This window comes from Nematolebias whitei, chromosome 20 (assembly GCF_014905685.2).
Source record: "Nematolebias whitei isolate Nwh7 chromosome 20, NemWhi1, whole genome shotgun sequence".
Lineage (NCBI taxonomy): Eukaryota > Metazoa > Chordata > Actinopteri > Cyprinodontiformes > Rivulidae > Nematolebias > Nematolebias whitei.
The window spans coordinates 33,643,788-33,665,154 of NC_056517.1; the positions used below are offsets into that span (position 1 = coordinate 33,643,788).

Genomic DNA, 21,367 nt, shown 5'->3' on the forward strand with positions numbered 1-21,367 from the left:
GTTTAAAATGAGCTAAACACGAGCTAAAATGAGCAGAGCAGAGGCTAAAACAAACAGAACTGGGGCTAAAATGAGCAAAAGAGTTTAAAATAAGCTAAGCACGAGTTAAAATGAGCAGAGCAGAGGCTAAAACAAACAAAACTGGGGCTAAAATGAGCAAAAGAGTTTAAAATAAGCTCAACACGAGCTAAAATGAGCAGAGCAGAGGCTACAACAAGCAGAACTGGGGCTAAAATGAGCATAAGAGTTCAAAAATAAGCTAAACACGAGCTACAATGAGCAGAGCGGAGGCTAAAACAAACAGAACTGTGGCTAAAATGAGCAGAACTGAGTTTAAAATAAGCTAAGAATGGAGACTAAACTATCTAAAGCACATGATGAAATGAAGTACTTAAAATAAGCAAAGTAGATGCTAAAACTAAAATTATACTACAAATGCTAAAATAACCAAAATAGAAAAGCAGCTTAAAGTAGCTAAACAGATGCTAAAGCTATAATTGGCAGAACAGTAGCTGAAATTTCAAATTGTTGCTACAAGAAGCAGAATGGTAGCTAAAAGCTAATTGTAAGAAAATGACAGCTAAAACTTAAAAGTGGCAAAAAAAGTACAAAAATATAGCATAAGAAAAAATATAGAACCAGTTTGCTGAGTAGATTTTTAAACAGAACTGTTTTTAAAGAGCCAGATTATACCCTAATGTGTTTTTATAAGTAAAATATTTAAAGTAAAATATTTAGAAAAATATTAAAGTTACTCAAATCAAAAGTCGTAGCACCCATCTTCTGAATGGTTTTGACATATGAACAGCTAAAATAATAAAGTGTGTAGAAGCAGCTAGGTTGGAAAATTGATAATGAAAAGCAGGAAAATAATGCTGACTCAGTATTCACACCAATATACAAAGACTTAAAAAAAAAAAAGGATTTTTATACGTATTAAACCGAGACAAGTCTAAGTTAAGAACGGGTTTTGATCTGAACGTACTGAAGGCCTTGATTTTCTTCTGATAATCCCTGAAGCAATGCTTCTTTAGATGCATTTAAAATCTCCACGGAGGTGTTGTCCTTCATGCTTTCTTCATCGCTGGGAAAAAATAAAACAAAGTACTCCATGAACAGGAAAGACGCACAGAATAAAAAAGTGCTGCAGTGACTACATCTACGACTATATCGGCATAAAAAAAAAATCCAAAAGGACCGACCTGTAGTTGTCCTGGACCCACATGAGGATCTCGTACATCCTCTCTCTGCAGACCGGTGAAGGGTGAGAGATGAAAGCGGTCACGGATCCCAAGAGCTCCTGAAGCTCAACCGGAGTCAGCCGAGCCGTGATCTTATGGATGATGTCCAGACATGTCCTCTGCCTCGCTTCATCCCTGAGGAAAAAAATCCTGGTTTATTCTGCCGCTCGTTTGCAAAATAAATCATGATTTGCTGGTGGAAAGGTTATGAACAAATATCTTACCTGCTCTAGATAGCGATTTTATTGACTACTTTTTGAAGAAATGGGAGTGTAATTCTGACAAGAAGCTAACAGCTAGTCTGAGTGAGGCCAAGAACAAAGTGGATTCTTCAAAAAACTCCAACCTCCTGAAGTTTGTAGCAGTTCTGAAGACTCTTGAGCATTATTATCACATTACACATTTATTTACATAGGATTTTATGGTTTGCAAGAACAAATAGTGGCATTAGCAGCTAGCTGTAGCACTTCCAGAGTTGGCCAAGTAGTGCAGTCTAGATTTTCACTGTCCAAAATTTTATTTTCAAATAATAAAAATCTTTAGTTACCTGCGTGTAAGCACTTTGTGTGTTTGTATGGTCCAATGGCTAGTCCTTGGCCCCACAACAATTAGCCATTAGTAGCTAGTGCTTGGCCCTGCTGGGGGACTACCTGTTACTGGCTAATCAAAATGGTCCAACAACCAGTCCTTGGTGCCACAGAGACTAGCAGTTATTGGCTTGTCAATATGATCTAATGGCTAGTCTTTGGTTTAGCTAGGACTAGCCAATATTAGCTCATCAATATAGTCCAAATGTTAGTGTCTGGCATCCTTAAGACTAGTTATAACTGTCTAGTCCTTGGCCCCGCTAGGACTAGCTGTGAGTAGCTCGTCAATATTGTCCAAGGACTAGTCTTTGGCCTCACTAGGGTTAGCAATTATTGGCTAGACTAGTCATTGTTGGTTAGTCGTTGGACTTGCTAGGACTAGTTGCTAGCTGTAATTTTCTTGTCAATATGGTCCAACTGCTAGTACTTGATCCACTAGGACTAGCCATTATTGGCTTGCAAGATATTATTTGTTGGTTCTGGCTTTGCTAGAACTAGTTGTAATTTACTCGTTGACATGGACCAGTTGCTAGTCCTTGGTCCTGCTGGGATTAGTGTTTTTGGCTTGTGAATTTGGTCCAAGAGGAGCCAAGAAAGTGCCTCCTGGCTGCGCTAGAAGTGCTATGGCTACCTGCTGCCGCCATTTGCATTTAAACATAAACCCAGAACAAATGTGTCACAAAAGCCTCACAACAACATTAAACATTTATAAGGTTTACCTTTATAAAGTAGCACAACTCTCTTTTGTCTTGGCCACACTGGGCGTAGCCATTAGCTTGTCAGTCTGGATACAAACTATTTCGACGTAATTTTGAAAGAGCCATCTACAACAGGTAAGATAGTTATTGTTCATAATATTTCTACAAAACTATGCTTCTCCTTTTAATGTTGTGTTTGATGTTTTGTTCCATTCCATGGGTTTGGAATGATCAACATTTTTCCAGGAGTATAAAATAACTTTTTAATATTACTGTAGCACGGAAGGAACAATATATATATTTTTAAATTAAACAGAGCGATAAGGAACGTGTGAATCATGTCTCGGACTCGCCTGTGGCTCATCATCTGAGTGAATCCTGTGGTCTTCAGATGCAGAAAGATGTCCGGAATGACATCAGCTCGACTTAAAACGCACTCCAGACAAAAAGTCTTTAAGAGGCCATGCAGCTTTGGCAGCAGAAAGAACACGTGGTTCACAAACCTGAACAATAAAAACATTTAGGTCAAAGACTGCTTTAAAAATGAGCACCGCACGGACAAGAACCCTTGATAATCTAAGACGATCAAATACGATCAGCTCACCGATCCATAAAGGGAGGAAAGTGTTTGGAGACTTTGTTTAGGCAGATGATGAACTTATCATCCAGATCTTTCTTCTTTAAGTTTGTTAGTTTTGTTGCAGCAAGACTGAGGAGCTCTTGATGTTGCTGAATTATTAAAAAACAACAATTAATTAAAGGTAAGAGATAGCTGTTATTTAAACTGTTAATTAAAAAGAAACCCTACGTTGCCCGCTTCGGCTGTATTTTTCAGGACGAGGCCGATAATTTCAGCTGCAGCCGAGTAGACCTCTTTGTACCTGATGAAGGACACGTTGTTGGTGAGCGACTGGATGTACCTGAAAACACAAAACTCTTTTTAAAGATTTCCCTTCAAAACAGGAAGTGAGCTGAAAATCCCACCTGCACAGTTCAACTCTAACAAACGACAATTTTAATTTAACGTGATTTAAGATGTTTGAACCAGAAAATAAAACTATAAATCCTTCAGGTGACAACACCTAAAAAAACCTGCATGTAAAATGTCTCATTACAGCTGAGAAGCCGACCACGAGGTGAAAGCTAAAAAAGAAGCAAAATGCTAGCTAAAATCCACTCGTAGCAAAACACTTGCTAAGACCAAAAAGTGACAAAAAGTTAGCTGAACACTAAAAGTAGAAAAATGGCTAACAAAAACGTAAAAGCAGTAAAGCAGAGCTAGGAGCTAAAAGCTACAAAAAGCTAGTTGAAAACTAAAAGTAGCTAAATTCTAGCTAAAGTAGCAAAAAGGCAGCTAAAACATTTAAAGGGGAGCTGAAAGTTGCAAGGCTATAACTGAAGGATAATGTAGCAAAAGTGAAGCTAAAAGATAAAACTACCAAAAGGCTGGCTAGAAGTAGCTAAAGGCTTGCTAATAACTAAAAGCAGCAAACAGTTAGCTACAAGTTAATGTAACAAAAAGCTGGCTTAAGTAGCAAACAAGCAGCTAAAATAGCATACACTAGCTAAAAGCACCAAATGTTAGCTAAAAGTTAAAGTAGCAAATGCATAGCTAAAATAGCAAATGTGTAGCTAAAAGCTAAAGAAGCAAAACACTTGCAGCAGTTAGCTAAGAACTAAAAGTAATACAACAGTGACTGAAGCTGAAGGGTGTCAAAAGGGTGGCTAAAACCTAAAAGGTAGCAGAGTAGCAGCTAAAAATAAAAAAAAATATCAAAAAGTTAGCTAAAAGATAAAAATGGCAAAACAGTAGCCAAAAGCTAAAAATGAGCAAACAAAGACAAAAAAAAAAGCCAGCAGCTGAAGCAAATTTCAAAGAGAACATTTCTGTATTTCTATGGGAAAAATATTTGTAAAGTTAAATATTTTGAAAAGTAAAAATTTACAAATATCAGCAGCACTCATCTCCTTTAAAAGCTGAAGGTTTTGACACACTAGCTGCTAAAATAGCCCAAAGTATGCAGAAGTAGATTGTAAAAACATACAGAAAAAAACAAACTGGACATCAACCGTTGACACAGGTGGTACCTGTCGTAGTCGATCCCACAGGAAGCTTCGTAGGCAGGCAGATTATTGGCCAGGATGATTCCCAACAGCTGGAGTCCAACAGAATTATCTTTGCTGTTTGGGTCGGTGCCACAAAACCGCTCGTATATTAAACTAGGAGGGGAGGAAAACAGAAAAGATGTATTGAAACTCTCGGAAAGTCAGGCCAAATCAAAATGGCTGCCAGGATTTTAGTTTTACAGGTAAGGCACATTACCTGTACGGCACATGCAGACAGTCCTTCCAGCACTCCACCAAGGTGCGAATGATCTCCAGGTTGTGGCGAAAAACGGCTCTTTTGGAGTGGAAGCTGTGCTTCATCAGAAACTCTAACAGGCGGTTGGCAAGGACTTCATCTCTGGGGTTTCCCTGGAGGAGAACAAAACGTACGATGTGTCAAAAACTGGGAACGCACAGATCGTGAAACCGTGTCAAATGGCCAAGCTACTCTATTTTCCCTCCTACGACATATACTTTATTTTCCCAACAATGGTCTATAATTACTATTTATGCATCGTCTCTGCTTTTCTTGTCTTCTCAAAGTTTTCCTGACAGAAACAGATCTATTCTCTGATGTAATAACGAAACTCATTAAATCCCAGAAAGTTTTTTTTTTTTTTTTTTCCCAGACGTGTGACCAACCTTGGGTGTGACCAGGCTGGTCCAGGACAGAACCGTCACCACAACATCCACCACCATGAAATGGATCCCCTCTCCTCCGTTGTTCCCAGACACAACGAGCTGCAGGAGTGGCCCGAGCCAGTGCTTGGCAAAGGGACGAAAAACCTAAAAACAACAAATAAATCCAGGAAGAAAACGTGAACAAATGTGAGGTTAGGTCTTTAATTTTTAAAAACTAGAGTAACCTTCACCTCCTCTGTGTTTATGATCAGCTTTGAGATGAAGAGTCGGATGTTCAGAGGCGTGGTCGGATTCACCAACTTCCCGTGCAGAAACTTCATCCACGGAGGAAGTTCAGGAGTCGGACATCCCTATTTATCAAAGAGGAAAACATTTCACGCTAAATAAATGTCATTTTTCGGTAAGAATGCAGAGTAAATGCTAAGGGTTGGGTGGCTTTGATGAAATCTGAGCTGAGCAGCTAAAGATGAAAAAAAAAATCAAAAGACAAGATAAAAGCTAAAAAAAAAAAAAAAAAAAAGCAGCACAACACTAGTTAAAGGCCAAAAAGTATCAAAAGGCTAGCTAAAAGCTCAAAGTAGCATAATAACTAGCTTAAAGAAATAAGAGTTCTGAAAAGCTGAACTTATAAAACCATAGCTAGAAGTATCAAAAATCTAGCTAGAACCTAAAAGTAGCGCAACAGTAGCTAAAAGCTAAAAATGCACAACACTAGTTAAAGCCAAAAAGTATCAAAAGGCTAGCTAAAAGCTCAAAGTAGCATAACTAGCTTAAAGAAACAAAGAGTTCTGAAAAGCTGAGCATGAACTTTATTAACTTATAAAACCGTAGCTAGAACCTAAAAGTAGCACAACAGTAGCTAAAAGCTAAGAGCAAAAGGCTACCTTCCAGCATCAAAAAGCTATTTGCAAGCTAAAAGTAGCAAAACGCTACATAAAGGCTAGAAACGGCAAATGCTAGGTAAAAACTAAAATTATCATAATGCTATGTAAAAGTATCAAAGAGCAACAGGCTAGCTAGAAGCTAAAGGAAAAAAAGGATAAAAGCTAAAAGAAGCAAAAGGCTAGTTAAAAGCAACAATTATCAAAAGGGTTTTTTGTATGTTAAAAGTAGTAAAACAGACATGAAAAGCTAAAATGAGCAAATGCTACTTAAATATCTAACAGCATTAAAATGCTATCTAAAAGTACAAAAGGAAACAGGCTAGCTAAAAGTGAAAGATAGCAAAAGCCACTGTAGATAAAAATTAGCAAAGGGCTATCCGGAGCTAAACATTGCAAAAGTCTAACAACTAAAAAGTAGTAAATCTAGTTAAATCTAAGAGTAGCAAAACTGGAGCTAAAGTTAGCGAAGGGATAGCTGAAAGAAGAAGAAAGTAGCTAAATGAGCAAAAGGTTAGCTAAACGTTGCAGGACAGTAGATAAATGTAACAAAAGGTTAACAGGAGCTAAAAGTTGTAAAAGCTGGGCTAATAACAAAAAGTAGCCAAAGGAAAGTAAAATTTTAAAAGTAACAAAATGGTATCTTAAGTTAGCAAAAAAGATACCTAAAAGTAGCAGAAGGCAGCTAAAAATAGTATAAAGATAGCTAAAAGCTAAAATTAGCCAAAGATAAAATTGAGCAGAACATATTTCAAAGAGAACAATGTTTCTGAAGGAAATAAACTGATCTATTTGTATTTGTAAAAGATTTCTAATAAAGCTAACTATTTAGAAAAGTATAAAAGTTGCAAAAACCTGAAGTCGCATCACCCACAATTATACAACTAATTATATTTGATATATAAATGTAGTTATAAAACATTAGTTGTTTTGATGTGGAGCTTCAAAATAAAAGCGGCGACCTGTTCAGTTTTGGGGGTTATGTTGTTCCTCTGCATGTGCTGGATCAGACCGGTCATGGCGGTCATGCATTCATGCTGGTTCAGCTCGTCCATTTCTAAGTCCACCATGGCGTCCTGGGAGGGACTTCTGTCCTCGGTGGGACTTCTGTCCTCGGTCTCCTAAACACAGACGTAAATAAATCAGGCTGGCATGTTCTCGATTGTTCTCCTGACCTGGAAAATGTTTTCTCCACAAAAACTGGAAGCGTAAACGTAGCAGAGGATTTTCACAAATATCCGGAGCGGTCCACACGAGGCTGATCAAGGACAGAGTTTAAAGACGGAGGACTAATTTAAGACTTTTTACCGCGGCTCGTTTGCGTCCTGCTGGGTTTTGGGAGCTGAAGGAGAAGCTTTGAACTCCCGTGGAGAAGTCGAACTGACTCATCTCCTCACTCAGGCTGCCGTCGGCCATGTAGGACTGGGAGGACAGGTAGACGGGTGCCTCTGTGGAAACGACAACAAAACTCAGATCCTGGTCTTTGTGTCATCAAGAGCATCAACCCAGTCGGACCTGAGGAGCAGAGGAACTGTAAAGTTCTGCTGCTCAGGTCTGAGCGAACGCAGCTCGAACAACAGGAACTGATTCTTTCAGCTAAAACAAAACAAATAACAGCTGAAGGCAGGTGAAGAATGGATTATTAACTGAGCTGAAACATTTTAAACAAACAGAACAGAATCTAAAATCACCTAAACTGGACCTAAAAGCTAAAATGAGCAAAGCTGAAAACAGGAGCTTTAATTAGCAAAACGGTAGCTATAAGATAAATTAGCAAACCATAGATTGTAGCAAAAAATGAGCAAAACAGCAGCTAAAGCAAAAAATTACAAAAACAAAAGCGAAATTAGCAAAAACAGTGCTAAAAGCAGACATTTGCAAATCAGCAGCTAAATGCTACATTTAGCAACATTGTAGCTTGAGACTAAAATTAGCAAACTTTGGATAAGAACACAAATGAGCAGCTAAAGCAAGAAAGTTGGCAAATTAGCAGCTAAAATAGCATAGCTCAAATGAATAACCAAACCAAAACACAAAAACAGTAGCTAAAATTTGAATTAGCAAAACCATAGATTAAAGCTAGCATTTGCAAAACTGTAGCTAAATGCTACCATCAGCAAATCTTTAGTTAGAATTAATCATTAGCGAATCATACATCATGGGAAAAATGCTCTAAATAGTAAAAAAAAAGCCAATTTGCAGCTAAATCATAAAAATAAAAGCTAAATTGCCAAAAACCATAACTAACACCTAAAATTTACAAAACTGCAGCTAGCAAAAAGCCTAAAAGTATCAAAAAGCTAGTTAAAAACTAAAAGTAGCAACATTCTCATTAAAAGCAAAAACTGACAAAACTTAGGCTAAAAGCTAAAATTAGCAAAACCATTGCTAATGGCAGAAATTGGCAAAACTGTTGCTAAAAATTAAATTTGATAAAACAGTAGCTAAAGGCAAAGAGAAGCCAAAGGGAAAAAAACAAAATAAAGTAGCTGAAAACATTTTGGTAGAAATTATAAAGATCCAAATTAATTTCAGTGAAAATATTTATAGATACATTCTAATATTTTGATAAGTATGAAAGTTACACACAAAAAAAAGCTCAGCACCCATCTCCTGAATGAGCCGAACGTTTTGATACAAGAACAGCTAAAAAAAAGCACCAAGTATGCAGAACATATGGAAGAAATTCTAAACTGGTCAATAAATGTTCATTAACTGCACAAACAACAATAAAGTGCAAAGATACTGTGATTAAAAAGAAAACCATTGTTCAAAGATGGCTGTAATACCTCCGCTCTCCTCGCTAATTTCTTTACGAATCATAAAATATTTCTTCTTCCTCTCAAGCGGGACCTAAAGAAAGGAGGAAAACATTAAACAAAAGATATTTGATAATGAATATTAGCTGTTAAATTAAAGAGCATACCTCGATTTCAATGGGAAAATTGTAGATCCTTCGAACATCGACGATGTTTTCAAGAATAAACTGATTCTGGATTAAAAAATAAACAAATCAGCGAGGCGATCTAAACTCGTTTAGTTTTTTTTTTTAAGATGGCAGCACCTTCTCCGGTTTCTCACTGAAGAGGAAGCCCTGGTAGAATTTGGGCTCGTTGAAGCTGCGGCTGATGACGGCGATGCCGCAGTTGTACGCGGCGCAGTGATAAAGCCTCCTGAGGTCGAGCAGCTGCGTCTCGCCCGCCATGTTCTCCGTGAAGGCCTCGAAACACGACCTGCGTAGGAAAAATATTTAAAAAAACTCGCTAAGACTCATTCGTAACAATAAAAACAAATACTTTTTGCAAAAACGCACTTGATCAGAGCTTTGGACAGCTCGTTTCCCTCGGTTCTGTCCGAGCGACAGTACACCTGATTGATGCGGGACTCCTTGGAGTAAACCTCCTCCTTGGGGAGCCGAGCGTACAGCAGCTCCATCAGCTTAAAGCAGCCGATCTTCTTCAGCAGCTGAACCTCAAAAGCTGCTTCGCTGGACTGAAACGTACAAACAGATGGCTCGTCGCTCAACATTTTATTGTAATTTTAACTTGATAAACGATTCACATTTAACCCTTAAAGGTCGCATGGGGGGAAAAATATCAATAATCAGCAATACGTTTATATTTGTTTGTTTTTATTTATTTTGGTGTTGTCAATAAACAACTGGTTCTGCCTTTAGGGTGTCCATTGAGAAAAAAACAAAAACATATTGAAATCCATTATAAATGCATTTTTTGGATCCTATATTTATAACACCTTAAAATAACGCATTTAATTAAGTTTTTAAATAACAGCCACAAAATAATAAACTGTCAATTAAAAAAATACTAAATTGGGGAGTTTTGTCAAACTAAAAGCCCATAAGGGGGTAAAATTGTAAAAATTGTTCAAATTTGATATTTTTATTTCAGGCTAAGATAGCTTTAAAAGACTGACTAGTTTATTGTTAATAAAGATAATAGAAAATGTTGTGGTGGTCAAAATTCCTCCCCAGGAACAGTTATTGTCATAAAGGACTGCCCCTGTAGGGTCCTTTATCTGCATCTGCATCTGGTAGCAGCCAAACTGACAAAGACCATGCAGAATAATGTAGTATTTTAATTCTACAGCAGCGAAAGCTGTGTAGTCTCTGTAAGTAGGTCTAGGAAAACAAAACAAACAAAAAAAAATTTGTATCTGATATCAGCCAAAAATACAATATCGTGCATCCCTGGTTAAAATCTAATTCTTTTACACATTGCATGGTTATTCCTGCAGAAATATTAAGATATAACTGCAGGAAGTGTCCACAGGCAGCACTGAAAATGCTACAGCTAGCTGCTGCTGAAGCTTTTTCCATTTGTAAAAAAAAAACTATGACCAAATCACGCGACATTGACGGCGGTGTGGAAAAGTTAATAAACAATTAGTTGCATGAGCTGCTACGGCTATTTTGAGACTGAACAAGCTATCCAGAACAGGTAAGATGTTAGCTATTCACAACCCCTGCACAGATGACTATTTTAAAAGAGCCGAAGCCTTGCTTTAATCTTCAAACCTTGGTGAAACGTCTCTGCAGGAGGGCGATTATGTCGCAGACGTTCGCCTCGAAGAAGTCGCTCAGGGCCTTGGAGCTGCAGTGGGAGGCCATGGGCAGCAGGACCCGCTCCGTCATGGCCTGCAGCGTTGAGCTGACCGGCACGTCGCCCTGCTGGATCGCCGTGTGCACGGCGCACAGCAGCTGCAGCTGCCGCGCACCGCTCGCCCTGACAAAGACAGAGCGGACACGATAAACGCCTGCCGCAGCCTGACCCTCGGCAGGAAGGACTTTTACTGACCTCTTTGCTATCCTTTGGAAGCAGGTCTGGAACTGCTCCTCCATGATGTGCTTCCTGTCCCGGCACAGAACTCCTGCCAGCAACTGGAGCAGAAGCGGGCTCTGGGACAGTTCCAGGGCATCCAGCAACTACAAATCCCCAGAAAACGGTGGATCAGGTGGTTGTAAAGAAACGAACGTCCATCCTTACGGTGCTCCGGATGTCTGCGTTTACCTTCTGGACACAGTCCATGTAGTTGTTGCGGTGCAGGGAGCCCTTGGCGAACTCGTCGGACTGCATGGGGAAGTGGGACGCTATCAGGGCTTCGAGGGCCCTCTGCAGCTCTGCCAGAGGCTCCTCTTGGAGGCTTGTGAAGAAAGGCAACACCAGCAAGGCCTGACTCTGAGGAAACAGACAAAATATATTCATGCATAAACTCAGTTTTGTGGTTTTTTTAAAGACAGAAAATGTAAAAAAAAAAAAATCAAAGTTACCTTGAAATTCAGGTGCAGATTCATGTCGAGCAGCAGTGAAGTGAAGGTGGAGAAGACGGGCCGGAACGCTGCATGGTTCACATCGGAGCAGACCGAAGAGTCAATCTAATCAGACCGAACAAGATTCATCAAATAAATCAGAGTTGGACCTAAAGAGAATTTTCAGACACTCTGAAGCAAGGAGAGCTGAAATGAGGCATTACTCCCCGGGACGGGGCGAGATATTAGGGTCAAGAGGCGAGACGAGATTTTAACAATATTTTCAATCAATTTTTTTTTATCCTGAAAACAGCTGACTGGAATCTTTCCAGATCTTAGAACGTGGTCCAACTCGTTTAATAAACAGCCAAAATAAAATCCTGATCAAGGGCCAGCCTTATTTTTTAATATTTTCTCAAATAATTAAACAAACTTGTCCCCTTATTAACTGGTTTCTACAAAAAAAATGTTCTACTGAAGGCCATCAGGACAGCTAAAAAAAACCTGAATAAAATTTTAAACAGCTTCTAACATTTCACCATAAAATTAGAATAAAAACTAAAAATAAGGATTTAATACATTCAGGCAGACACTGTATCTGTGAACATTAGAGTCTCAGGACATTAGAGTAAAACTCCTTTGTGTTTTTTATTAGTATTCTCATTGTGGGGAAGGTCTTAACGAACGGTACAGTTCGAGAGGTTCTTTATTTTCTCGGCTGTAAAACCAACAAATGACCACGTGATCTGGTTCCATTTTAAACTAGAGAAAATGCAGTTCCTGCAAAAACGCAGAGTGAATGCTTATTGCAGAAGAACTTGCTGAAATTAGCTAAAACATGCTAAAATGTAGTTGAAATGGAAGAACAAGCCTAAATTAGCAGAATAAAGCTTAAAGAGCACTTGCTGAAATAGGTTTAAATAAAGCAGAAATTTGCACAAACATTAGGAAATTAGAAAAAAAAAGCTGAAATTAGCAAACAATGGCTGAAAAGTAGCTGAAAAGCAGAAACAAGCCTAAACTACCTGAAAAAAGCAGAAAGAGCTGAAATGAGTTAAAAATGTGAAATTAGCTGAAAAAGCTAAAATTAGCAGAATAAAGCTGAAACGACCATAACAAGCTGAAATTATCAGAAAGAAGTTAATTAGGCTGAAAGTGTAAAAAAAACCACAAACGTGAATTTATCTGAAAACAGACGAAATTGGCTTAAAACGTAGCTGAACAGGTAGAACAAGCTTAAATTAGTAGAAGAATGCAGAAAAAACATGTTTGCCAAATTACGCTGAAAGCGGAAATGAGCACAAAAAAGTGGAATTTATCTGAAAAAAGCTGAAATTAGCAAACAAACAAACAAAAAAAGCAGCTGAAAAGTAGCTAAAAAAAGCAGAAAGAAGTTTAAATTACCAGAAGGAAGTGGCGAGAGCACATTTTTGCTTAATTAGAATGAAAAAAGTTTAAATTACAGCAAAAAAAAAAAAAGAGTCAAATAAGCTGAAAAAGCTAAAATTAGCAACTTCTTTTGGCTTTTCCCCCTTCGGGGGTCTCCACAGCGAGTCATCCTCCTCCATCTCTGTTCTCTGCATCCTCTGTCCTCTCCATCTACCTCCATGTCCTCTCTTAACTGCATCCATATATCTCCCCTTTGTCTTACATAAAACAGCTAAATAGTATCTGAAATAGCATAACAAGCTGAAATGTGCAGGAAGAAGTTAGAAGCAGCACAAAAATGATCTGCTCAACAGGCTGGAGTGAAGTTTGCGTACGGTCCTAGTGCCTGACATGTTTGACCTGCCGCCACACTAACAATTTAAAATGGTGGGTGCATTTCAAGGAATAATATAGCCAAAGTCGAGAGACGAGGTTTTTTAGTTTGCGCGACAGTTTTCAACTCAATGAGAAATCAAGTTTTAATCTACACCTCTAGTTAAGAACAATTATCTTACCTGTAAAAGCTTTACGAACAACCCCACTTTAAATTGTCCAACAGACACAATAACTACCATTACTCAGGTAATGCTTCACCTGAAGGAGCTTGGAGAGCAGAAGAAGAGTGTCAGTTTTACTCTCCGAAGTGGCTGAGGGTCCCTCCCACCATGTCTGCAGGCTGACCCACCTCCTCAGCACCTTCTCCACCAGCTCCTTCCCCTGTGTCTTCCTCACAGAGCGCTCTCTGAAGCTGTGATCCAGCATGCCGTTCAGCAGCATGCTCACCTAAACCACACGGAGAACCCACTTGTTACCACCCTGCGGTCACCTGTAACGTCTCTTGACTAAACCTGAACTGAGACAACAAACTACCGTGGAGGGGTTCTGAGACGCAGCGTTCATAAGGCGAGGCACGGAGGTTGTCAGACTTTTCAGCAGCTTGGTGTTGACGGTCATCTGGAAGAGGCTGTAGAAGTACTCGCCGTGCGAGAAGCTCAAGAAGTTACGGCTGTGATCGCCGGATATTGGTACAGAAAGCATGATGGAGTTCAACAGCAAATCCACCAGCTGCTCACTCTGCAGAGACATTAAAAACAAACAAATACAACATGAGGTGTGTGCAGTTAAGGGTGCCAATGCATAATGCTGTGGGAGGAAACCGGAATACCCAAAGAAAACCCGCGCATGCACGGAGAGAACATGCAAACTCCACCCAGAAACATCCCTGGCTAGGATTCGACCCAGCAACCTTCTCGCTGAGAGGCAACAGCTTTACCAACTGCACCACCGTGCCGCATCAATAAACATGAGGATAATTATCTAAAATTGTACAACTGTGCATGTTTCTAATTTAACATTTGATTAATACATATTTGATGTGATTTAGACGAAAACACATAAATCTGTTGGCGTTATTTAACGTTACAGCCTGATGTTGCAATTTGTACATGACCTCTAAACTCTCATCTCGCGTCCTGTGTTTCTGTCGGTGTCCCCGTCCAAACTGAAAACAAAACTAAACACAACACCTGCTTCACATAAACTCCAATGTTATTATGAATCTGTGCATTAGGTTTACTAGGTTCAGATCAACTACTGACGCGCTCGCGCTAAAACTAAATCTGCTCATAGTCAACTCAACCACATTTGTTCAAAACCTGACCAACCTGTTGGCTGAGAGAAAAGGCAAGCTGAAGCAGACCGTCTGCTACTCTCTTGGTGTTAACGTCCAACGAGGGAAGCGCCTTCCTGTCGCCTCCAGGAGCTATGCCTTTATAGACCGCCATCAGAAGTCTGGACCCAACAGATTCGGTGTAGGCTGAATCCTTCAAGAGAAAACACACACACAGTGAATGTGTAATAACAGCCAAAAAATGGAAGACACATTTTGTGCTCATATTTGTACCTGGCTGTGCAGGATGGAGTCAAGGAAGCCAGCCCTGTGGATCTGCTTACAGGAAGAAAGCATCATTTCCATTTGGTTATGGTGGCTGCTCGAATGGTACAGGTCTACAGCACACAGATCCTCCACACTATCATGGCCAAAAAAAAGAAAAATATAACAAAAAGTTTTAGTTATTTCTAACATTAAATCACAGCTGCAGAATATTTCTTGTTTTCTTAAGAACATCTCACTACATCTGCAAACTTTACTATTTTAACTATTCATATAACAAAAGGTTTAGCATAATTGGGAATCTGACACTCCCCCAAATATGGGCGGGGCTTATGATATAAATCTAGCCCACATTTGGCCGTCCATGTCCATGCCAGTGCATAAGCCCTTATTGCTGATCTGATCTTTGTCCGTTTATGACACACACCTTAAAAGAACAAAAAAACAACAAATAAAAAGCAATTTATACATCAAAACCTATAGTTTGAACAGGAATAGTGTGCTATCCATGTATGATGTACAATGCACACCCCATTTTCCAAATTTTAGCTGAAACACTGGAAGTTACGCACCTTTTCCGTGAGATTTTTGTCCGTAAGTTACTTTCAAGGTGGCTGCGGTATGGCGAGTCCAGCAGAGCTTTGAGTAGGGGTACGCACACCTCTGGAAGGTTCTTCATCACTTCCACGTCAGCCATGTTGAACCCAACAGCCGCTGGCTCGCATACCACTGTCGCAGTCACCTCAAAGAACAGGGAGCAAAACAAATCTTGTTCCAGGAGCTGTGGATAAAAAAAACAAATAAAAAATCACATATCAGAATTTTCAAAGAAACTACAGAAATAAAGGTGCAAACGTGGAGAGCTGAATGACTGTAGACATTTGCTGAAACTGAGTTGTTAAAACCTAAAATAAGCAGAACACTAAATATCAAAAGTCTAGCTAGAAGCTAAAAGTATCAGAGCAGTAGATAATAGTAACTTATGTTTAGTCAAAAGTAGCAAAACACTATCTAGAAACTGAGTTGCTAAAGGCTGGCTAAAAGCTAAAAGTAGCAAAATGATAGCCAATCGTAACAATAGTCTAGCTTATACTAAAAGTTGAAAATGGCAAACTAAAAGCATTAAAAGGTTTGCTAGAAGCTAAAAGCAGCAAAAGCCTAAAATAGTAAGAGACTAGTTAAAAGCTGAAAAATAGCAAAATGCCAGCTAAATGTATTACAGCCTAGCTAAAAGCATCAAAAGGCTGGCTAGGAGCAAAAAGCTGCAAAAGCTAAAAGTTGCAAGAGGCTAGTTAAAAGCTGAAATGTAGCAGAAAGGTACAAGGACAACTTTAGCTAAAGCTAAATGTAGCAAAAGCCTAATTAATTACTAAAAATAGGAAAAAAAAAGACTGGCTAGTAGCATCAGAAGAGTATCTAGAAGCTAATAGTATCAAAAGTCTTGCTAAAAGTTAAAAGTAGCAAAAGTCTAGCTTAAGTGTTTCTTTCGGCTGCTCCCTTCTTCAGCGGTTGCTACAACGAGCGAACTTGCATGAAAGATTTGTTAATGGTTTTACGTCGGATGTCGGAAAAGTCTAACTATATCCTAAAAATACTGTATAAAAAGGATGGCTTAAATTGTCACAAGAACAAATAGTAGCTCAACGTAGCAAAACACAGGCTTAAGAGCTAAAAGTAGCAGAATGGTAGCTAAAAGCAGTAAAGGTCAGGCTAAAAGCGAAACTTGGCAAAAGCTAGAAGTTGTAAGAGGATAGTGAAAAGAAGCAGAATAGTAGCCAGTGTTTCTCCTTGGTCAATTGCCTTGGCAGGGCGCTCATGTCTTTGGGGCATTTGTCGACGGGTGGGGGGGATGCGTGAGAAGCGGAGCGCTAAAATATGTAGCTTCTTGGCTAGCGCAACTGTAATATGCACTGCTAGCTTAGCGCTACGTCAATGCCTGCAATTGGCGATGGCAGCGGGGGGATATTTTGGTAGGCAGGGCGCTTGGTTCTGTTGACAGGGTGGGGGTGCCCCCCTTGAATAACAATAGGGGAAACACTGGTAGCTAACAGAAAAGTATAGCTAAAAGTGTCAAAAGTTTCACTAGAAGCTAAAATTAGCAAGTTGTTAGCTAAAAGCTCAAAGCAGCTTAAGAAAATAAGAACAGAGCCAGTAGCTGAAGCAGATTTCAAATAGAACAATGTCTTGGAAGGAACTGAAAATATTTCCATGTTTGTTTATGGAGAAAAAAAACCCATAAGTAAATACAGTAAAAAGTATAAAAGGTGCAAAAACCAAAAAAATATTTGTACGCATCTCCTCAATGAGCTGAACGTTTTGACATTTGAATGACTAAAATACCACAAAGTATGCAGCTAGGTTAAAAAACAATTCTAATAATAGCAAAATGGTAACATTCACACAAAAATCATGGGTACCTTCCAGAACCCCTGGTCTCCTTTGACAAGAATCATGGAGGCGAACTCCAGCAGACGGACGATGATGGTGCACTTGCTGTAATTGTACTGGTCCACTTCTCTCGGGCTGAAGTGGGAGGTCTTCTCACCGAGAGAGAAACAGCTCTCTGCTGCTGTGAGTTCATGAGCTGCCAGCTCCGTCAGGAAGAATCGGGTCGCCTTCAAGAAGCTGGATTTGTCTTTTGAGTCTGGGACGTGTAGGGTAAAAAGTTATTCATGGAGCTCAATTAATGGATCATAATCATCTCCTCTCCAGAACTTACTGAGAATGTGCTGAGGCTTGACTATGTGTAAGCTGATGAAGGTGTTGTAGCAGTCCACAACGGCCAGCAGAAGGTCCATCCACTGCAGGGCGGCCCGCACGCTGAACGGGCCTGTCAGGTCCCTGAGCGTGGGCTGGGAGAGGAGACCACCCCCCTCAAACTGTGAGATCAGGAAGTCCGCATCGCGATCATTCAGAATCCCGTCCAACCACTGAGGCAGAGATTTCTTCCCTAACGAACAGACATTTTAAATCGGATGCAAAATTAAAGTAGCGTTGCTCTAAAAATTAAAAGCCAAACATTCACTGAGCTTTTCATGGCAGAGTTTTAAAAAGTTTTCACGCATTAAACCTTAAGATAAATGTACACAAATACAGGCAACACTGTGATATCTCGCATGACTTTTTCATCTATTTTACTCATTTGAAAATATTTTCCTCTTTTAAAAAAAAAATAGTTAAAAAACGCCGTATTCTGAAATCTGCTTCAGCTACTGGCTCTGTTTTTCTCTTCTTATGCTCCTGTTAGATTTTAGCTACAGCATTGCTGATGTTAATCTTTTGGCTATATTTTTTATATTTACTTTTAGCGACTTTTAAATCTGCTTTAACTTTTAGCTGCCGTTTTGCCAACTTAAGCTTTTAGCTGGGGTTTTGCTAATTTTAGCTTCTTGTTACTATGGTTCTAAATTGAAGAATTAAATGAGTCAAGACAGTTTTCCACTGTCTCAACTCTCCTCAGCTTCGCACGACACTGCACCAGTTAAGTGCCTCCCCACTGTTGGTAGCCACTTCCCTCAGCCCAGTTTTTGGAACCCCTTTGATTGATGTTCTAAGCAGACTGCTCTGATGGGCCCATTGTGACATAAGCAGGAAGCAGCCGTTGATTGGTCAGTGGAGCTACATCACTGGATGACCCACCTGGCAAAACTACAAACTACATCTGGACCTCCACTTCCACATCGCGTTGACGGACAGCACAATAAGTGAGTGCGTTTACCAAGGAGCTGATGATGGTGCAGCATGGCTATACCTTGACTTAGAAGCAGTCCCGAGATGAGCTAAGGAAACTGAAGTCCGATTCTAGGGTGGCTAAGGACAACGGGTGGACTGGCTTGAACACAATGACCAGTTACGACCCCGTCCACTTTGCATTGATGATCCCGCCCACTTTGCATTGACGATCCCACCCACTTTGCACTGATGATCCCACCCACTTTGCACTGATGATCCCGCCCACTTTGCATTGACAATCCCGCCCACTTTGCATTGACAATCCCGCCCACTTTGCATTGACAATCCTGCCCACTTTGCATTGACGATCCCTCCCACTTTGCACTGATGATCCCGCTCACTTTGCGTTGATGATCCCTCCCACTTTGCACTGGTGATCCCGCCCACTTTGCATTGATGATCCCTCCACTTTGCACTTATGACCCCGCTCACTTTGCAATGATGATCCCGCCCACTTTGCATTGATGATCCCGCCCACAGAGTGGGGAAACAGGTCAATCTCCACTGTAGTGCAAATCACTTCCACCTGAGAAGAACCAAGAGCCGAGCAGAGTCACAAGATGGCAAAGCGGCATAAGAATGCATTTAGACTACTCCAGGTAGAGAATGCCAGGATGGTGATGGTATTTTTGGGATCTCTACTGTTTTAAAAATATTATCCCACCACTTAGCCTCATATTCTTTGTGTTCAATTACAAACATTTGCTGAATTAAGCGCCAAAAGAGACAAATTAGCACGGACTGGTTGAAAATGACATTCATTGTTCCTGTTAGTTTCTGACATGAAAGGAAAAAGCATGCCATACGTAATGGATGGATCAACATATCTGTTCAGGAGCAGTCGGTGGTTTGGGTTCAGGGTGGTTGTCAGTCCATTCCCTCCAATTAAGTGTTTCGAACAGATGTACGTACTCCTGTTTACATTTATCTGGCCTAATCCAACGACCACATTTCTCTCCCTGAGCATTTGTCTTTGGAAACGGTGAGAATCAAATACCGTGCCTATGAGACTAGTCAGAGTATCGGCCATCACTACTGCAGGTCCCGTAGCAACAAAGTTTCTTAGATACAATTTTTCTGCTTTTTATTAGATTTTTTTTTAATCAGCACAAACCATCACTGTATTGTATTGTACTCTAAGTTCTGCTCGCCCGAAATCCGGGTTCTTACTGACGCCACACATTAGGAGCTATTTTTAGTAACCCTGACCAGCACTATTATAGATTTTAGCTATCCATCAATTACATTTACCAGCTACTTCCTTTCTCGGTAGTGGGAGTCACTGGTGGCCATATCTGAAAACCACTGTGCACCTTGGACAGGTTTTCAGATCTTGTTTTGCTTGTTTTAACTAACCAAGTCCCCCTGCACTCAGCGTTTGCACGGCATTTTAAGAGAACATGCTAATTTCTTAGCTCAAAATAAAAATCCACATCTTTTCTGAGCTTCCAGCACACCTGGGATGAGGGGAATAAATTCATAGAGGAGCTCCATGCACTTGTGGCGGCACTCGGTCTGCGGTCGGCCACATTGTTCCAGCAGCCAGAGGAGCACATCTGACAGACACACCTTTCCATCAGGTGGGAAACCCCTGGAACACGATGGACACGACACCACAGATGAAATGTAATGCTCAGTAATCTACAGTCTGCAAAATTAATAACCAAGCAGTTCATTTCACCGCCCTGAGAAATGACTCATTTTTAGAGCAGTTTTGATTAACTCTTAAATTAAAGATCTAAGGATCTTAAATATATTCATCTTCAAATTAAATCTAAGGCATTAATACATTATATAATACAGTAATTGTTACATATATATATCTAACCTTGGGATGCGCCTCTTTGCATTGTGCTGATTGAGAGCGGGGGCTTTGTGTTTGATTATTCTCTTCAGATGGTCAATGGCGCTGCAACACTGCTGCAATGACCCTGCAACACAGAGAGAAGCAATTATTATTAAAATGAACCATAAAAACAAGTCTAACCAGAGAAATTAGCATTTTCTGAGTGCTGAATGACTTTGCTGACAAAGACACAAGAAGCAGAACACTAGCTAAAAGCTAAAAAACAAATGCTAGCTAAAAACTAAACAAAGCAAACCAGAGTTGTAAAACTTTTTAAAGACAAAAATTAATCAATTATACCCTGGACATTTGAATATGCCATCTGTAATGTGGGTGTGAAAAAACATTTACCCATAGATCGCTCGTCTGAGTGTCCCAGAGCCAGACTTTCAACAAATATGACGAGAACCTCAAAGACGAACTGTTCCACCAAAGAGTTCTCCTCCCTGTGAAGTCAGACACAACACAGACTCTGATGAACGAGAAAAATATGTTAAGAAACACAAATGCTAACAAAATCAACTAAAGAAACAGCTTTTTCTGCTAAAAAGCAGATTGAATGTTGAGTTCTAAATGTGTTGATGGAACAGAGGCTAAAAAGAGCAGAAAAGAGGCCAAAATGAACAGAACAGTGGCTAAGATGAGCAAAAGTGGCTAAAGTTAGCAGATTTAGCTAAAATGTGCAAACCAGAGGCTAAAATGTGCAGAACAGTGGCTAAAACTAGCAGAACAATGGCTAAAATTAGCAGAGGTGGCCAAAATGTGCAGAGCAGTGGATAAAAGGAGCAGAACAGTGGCCAAAATGAACTAAACAGAGACAAATATGAGCAGAGTCGCTAAAATGTAAATGAGTCCCAAGGCTCAATGAGACTAACCTGTATAAATAAAGGTTGAATGGAAAAAAATGAGCCGAACAGTGTCTAAAATGTGCAAAACAGTGGCTAAAATAAGCAGGACAGTGGCTTAAATCAACTAAACAGTGGCAAAAATGAGCAGAGTGGCTAAAATGAGCAGAACAGAGGCTAAAATGAGCAGAACAGAGGCTA

The 21,367-nt window shown here is 39.8% G+C and overlaps 1 protein-coding gene across 1 annotated transcript in view; it reads right to left on the reverse strand.

Annotated features, from left to right (window-relative positions):
- The window catches only part of prkdc (protein kinase, DNA-activated, catalytic subunit), a 59,971-nt gene that overhangs the window by 18,413 nt on the left and 20,191 nt on the right, over positions 1 to 21,367 (reverse strand). The window contains exons 28-56 of the mRNA XM_037694155.1: positions 20,673 to 20,767; positions 20,304 to 20,406; positions 19,933 to 20,066; positions 17,463 to 17,693; positions 17,161 to 17,387; positions 15,316 to 15,524; positions 14,753 to 14,879; positions 14,514 to 14,672; positions 13,720 to 13,923; positions 13,444 to 13,632; positions 11,443 to 11,547; positions 11,183 to 11,350; positions 10,970 to 11,097; positions 10,690 to 10,897; positions 9,469 to 9,647; positions 9,220 to 9,388; positions 9,082 to 9,147; positions 8,945 to 9,008; positions 7,446 to 7,603; positions 7,118 to 7,249; positions 5,505 to 5,624; positions 5,275 to 5,418; positions 4,850 to 5,001; positions 4,615 to 4,746; positions 3,335 to 3,446; positions 3,131 to 3,255; positions 2,880 to 3,029; positions 1,203 to 1,376; positions 986 to 1,084 (exon numbers count right to left, since the gene is read on the reverse strand). Coding sequence (XP_037550083.1) covers positions 986 to 1,084; positions 1,203 to 1,376; positions 2,880 to 3,029; positions 3,131 to 3,255; positions 3,335 to 3,446; positions 4,615 to 4,746; positions 4,850 to 5,001; positions 5,275 to 5,418; positions 5,505 to 5,624; positions 7,118 to 7,249; positions 7,446 to 7,603; positions 8,945 to 9,008; positions 9,082 to 9,147; positions 9,220 to 9,388; positions 9,469 to 9,647; positions 10,690 to 10,897; positions 10,970 to 11,097; positions 11,183 to 11,350; positions 11,443 to 11,547; positions 13,444 to 13,632; positions 13,720 to 13,923; positions 14,514 to 14,672; positions 14,753 to 14,879; positions 15,316 to 15,524; positions 17,161 to 17,387; positions 17,463 to 17,693; positions 19,933 to 20,066; positions 20,304 to 20,406; positions 20,673 to 20,767 — 4,263 coding nt within the window. The remainder of the gene's footprint in view (positions 1 to 985; positions 1,085 to 1,202; positions 1,377 to 2,879; positions 3,030 to 3,130; positions 3,256 to 3,334; positions 3,447 to 4,614; positions 4,747 to 4,849; positions 5,002 to 5,274; positions 5,419 to 5,504; positions 5,625 to 7,117; positions 7,250 to 7,445; positions 7,604 to 8,944; positions 9,009 to 9,081; positions 9,148 to 9,219; positions 9,389 to 9,468; positions 9,648 to 10,689; positions 10,898 to 10,969; positions 11,098 to 11,182; positions 11,351 to 11,442; positions 11,548 to 13,443; positions 13,633 to 13,719; positions 13,924 to 14,513; positions 14,673 to 14,752; positions 14,880 to 15,315; positions 15,525 to 17,160; positions 17,388 to 17,462; positions 17,694 to 19,932; positions 20,067 to 20,303; positions 20,407 to 20,672; positions 20,768 to 21,367) is intronic.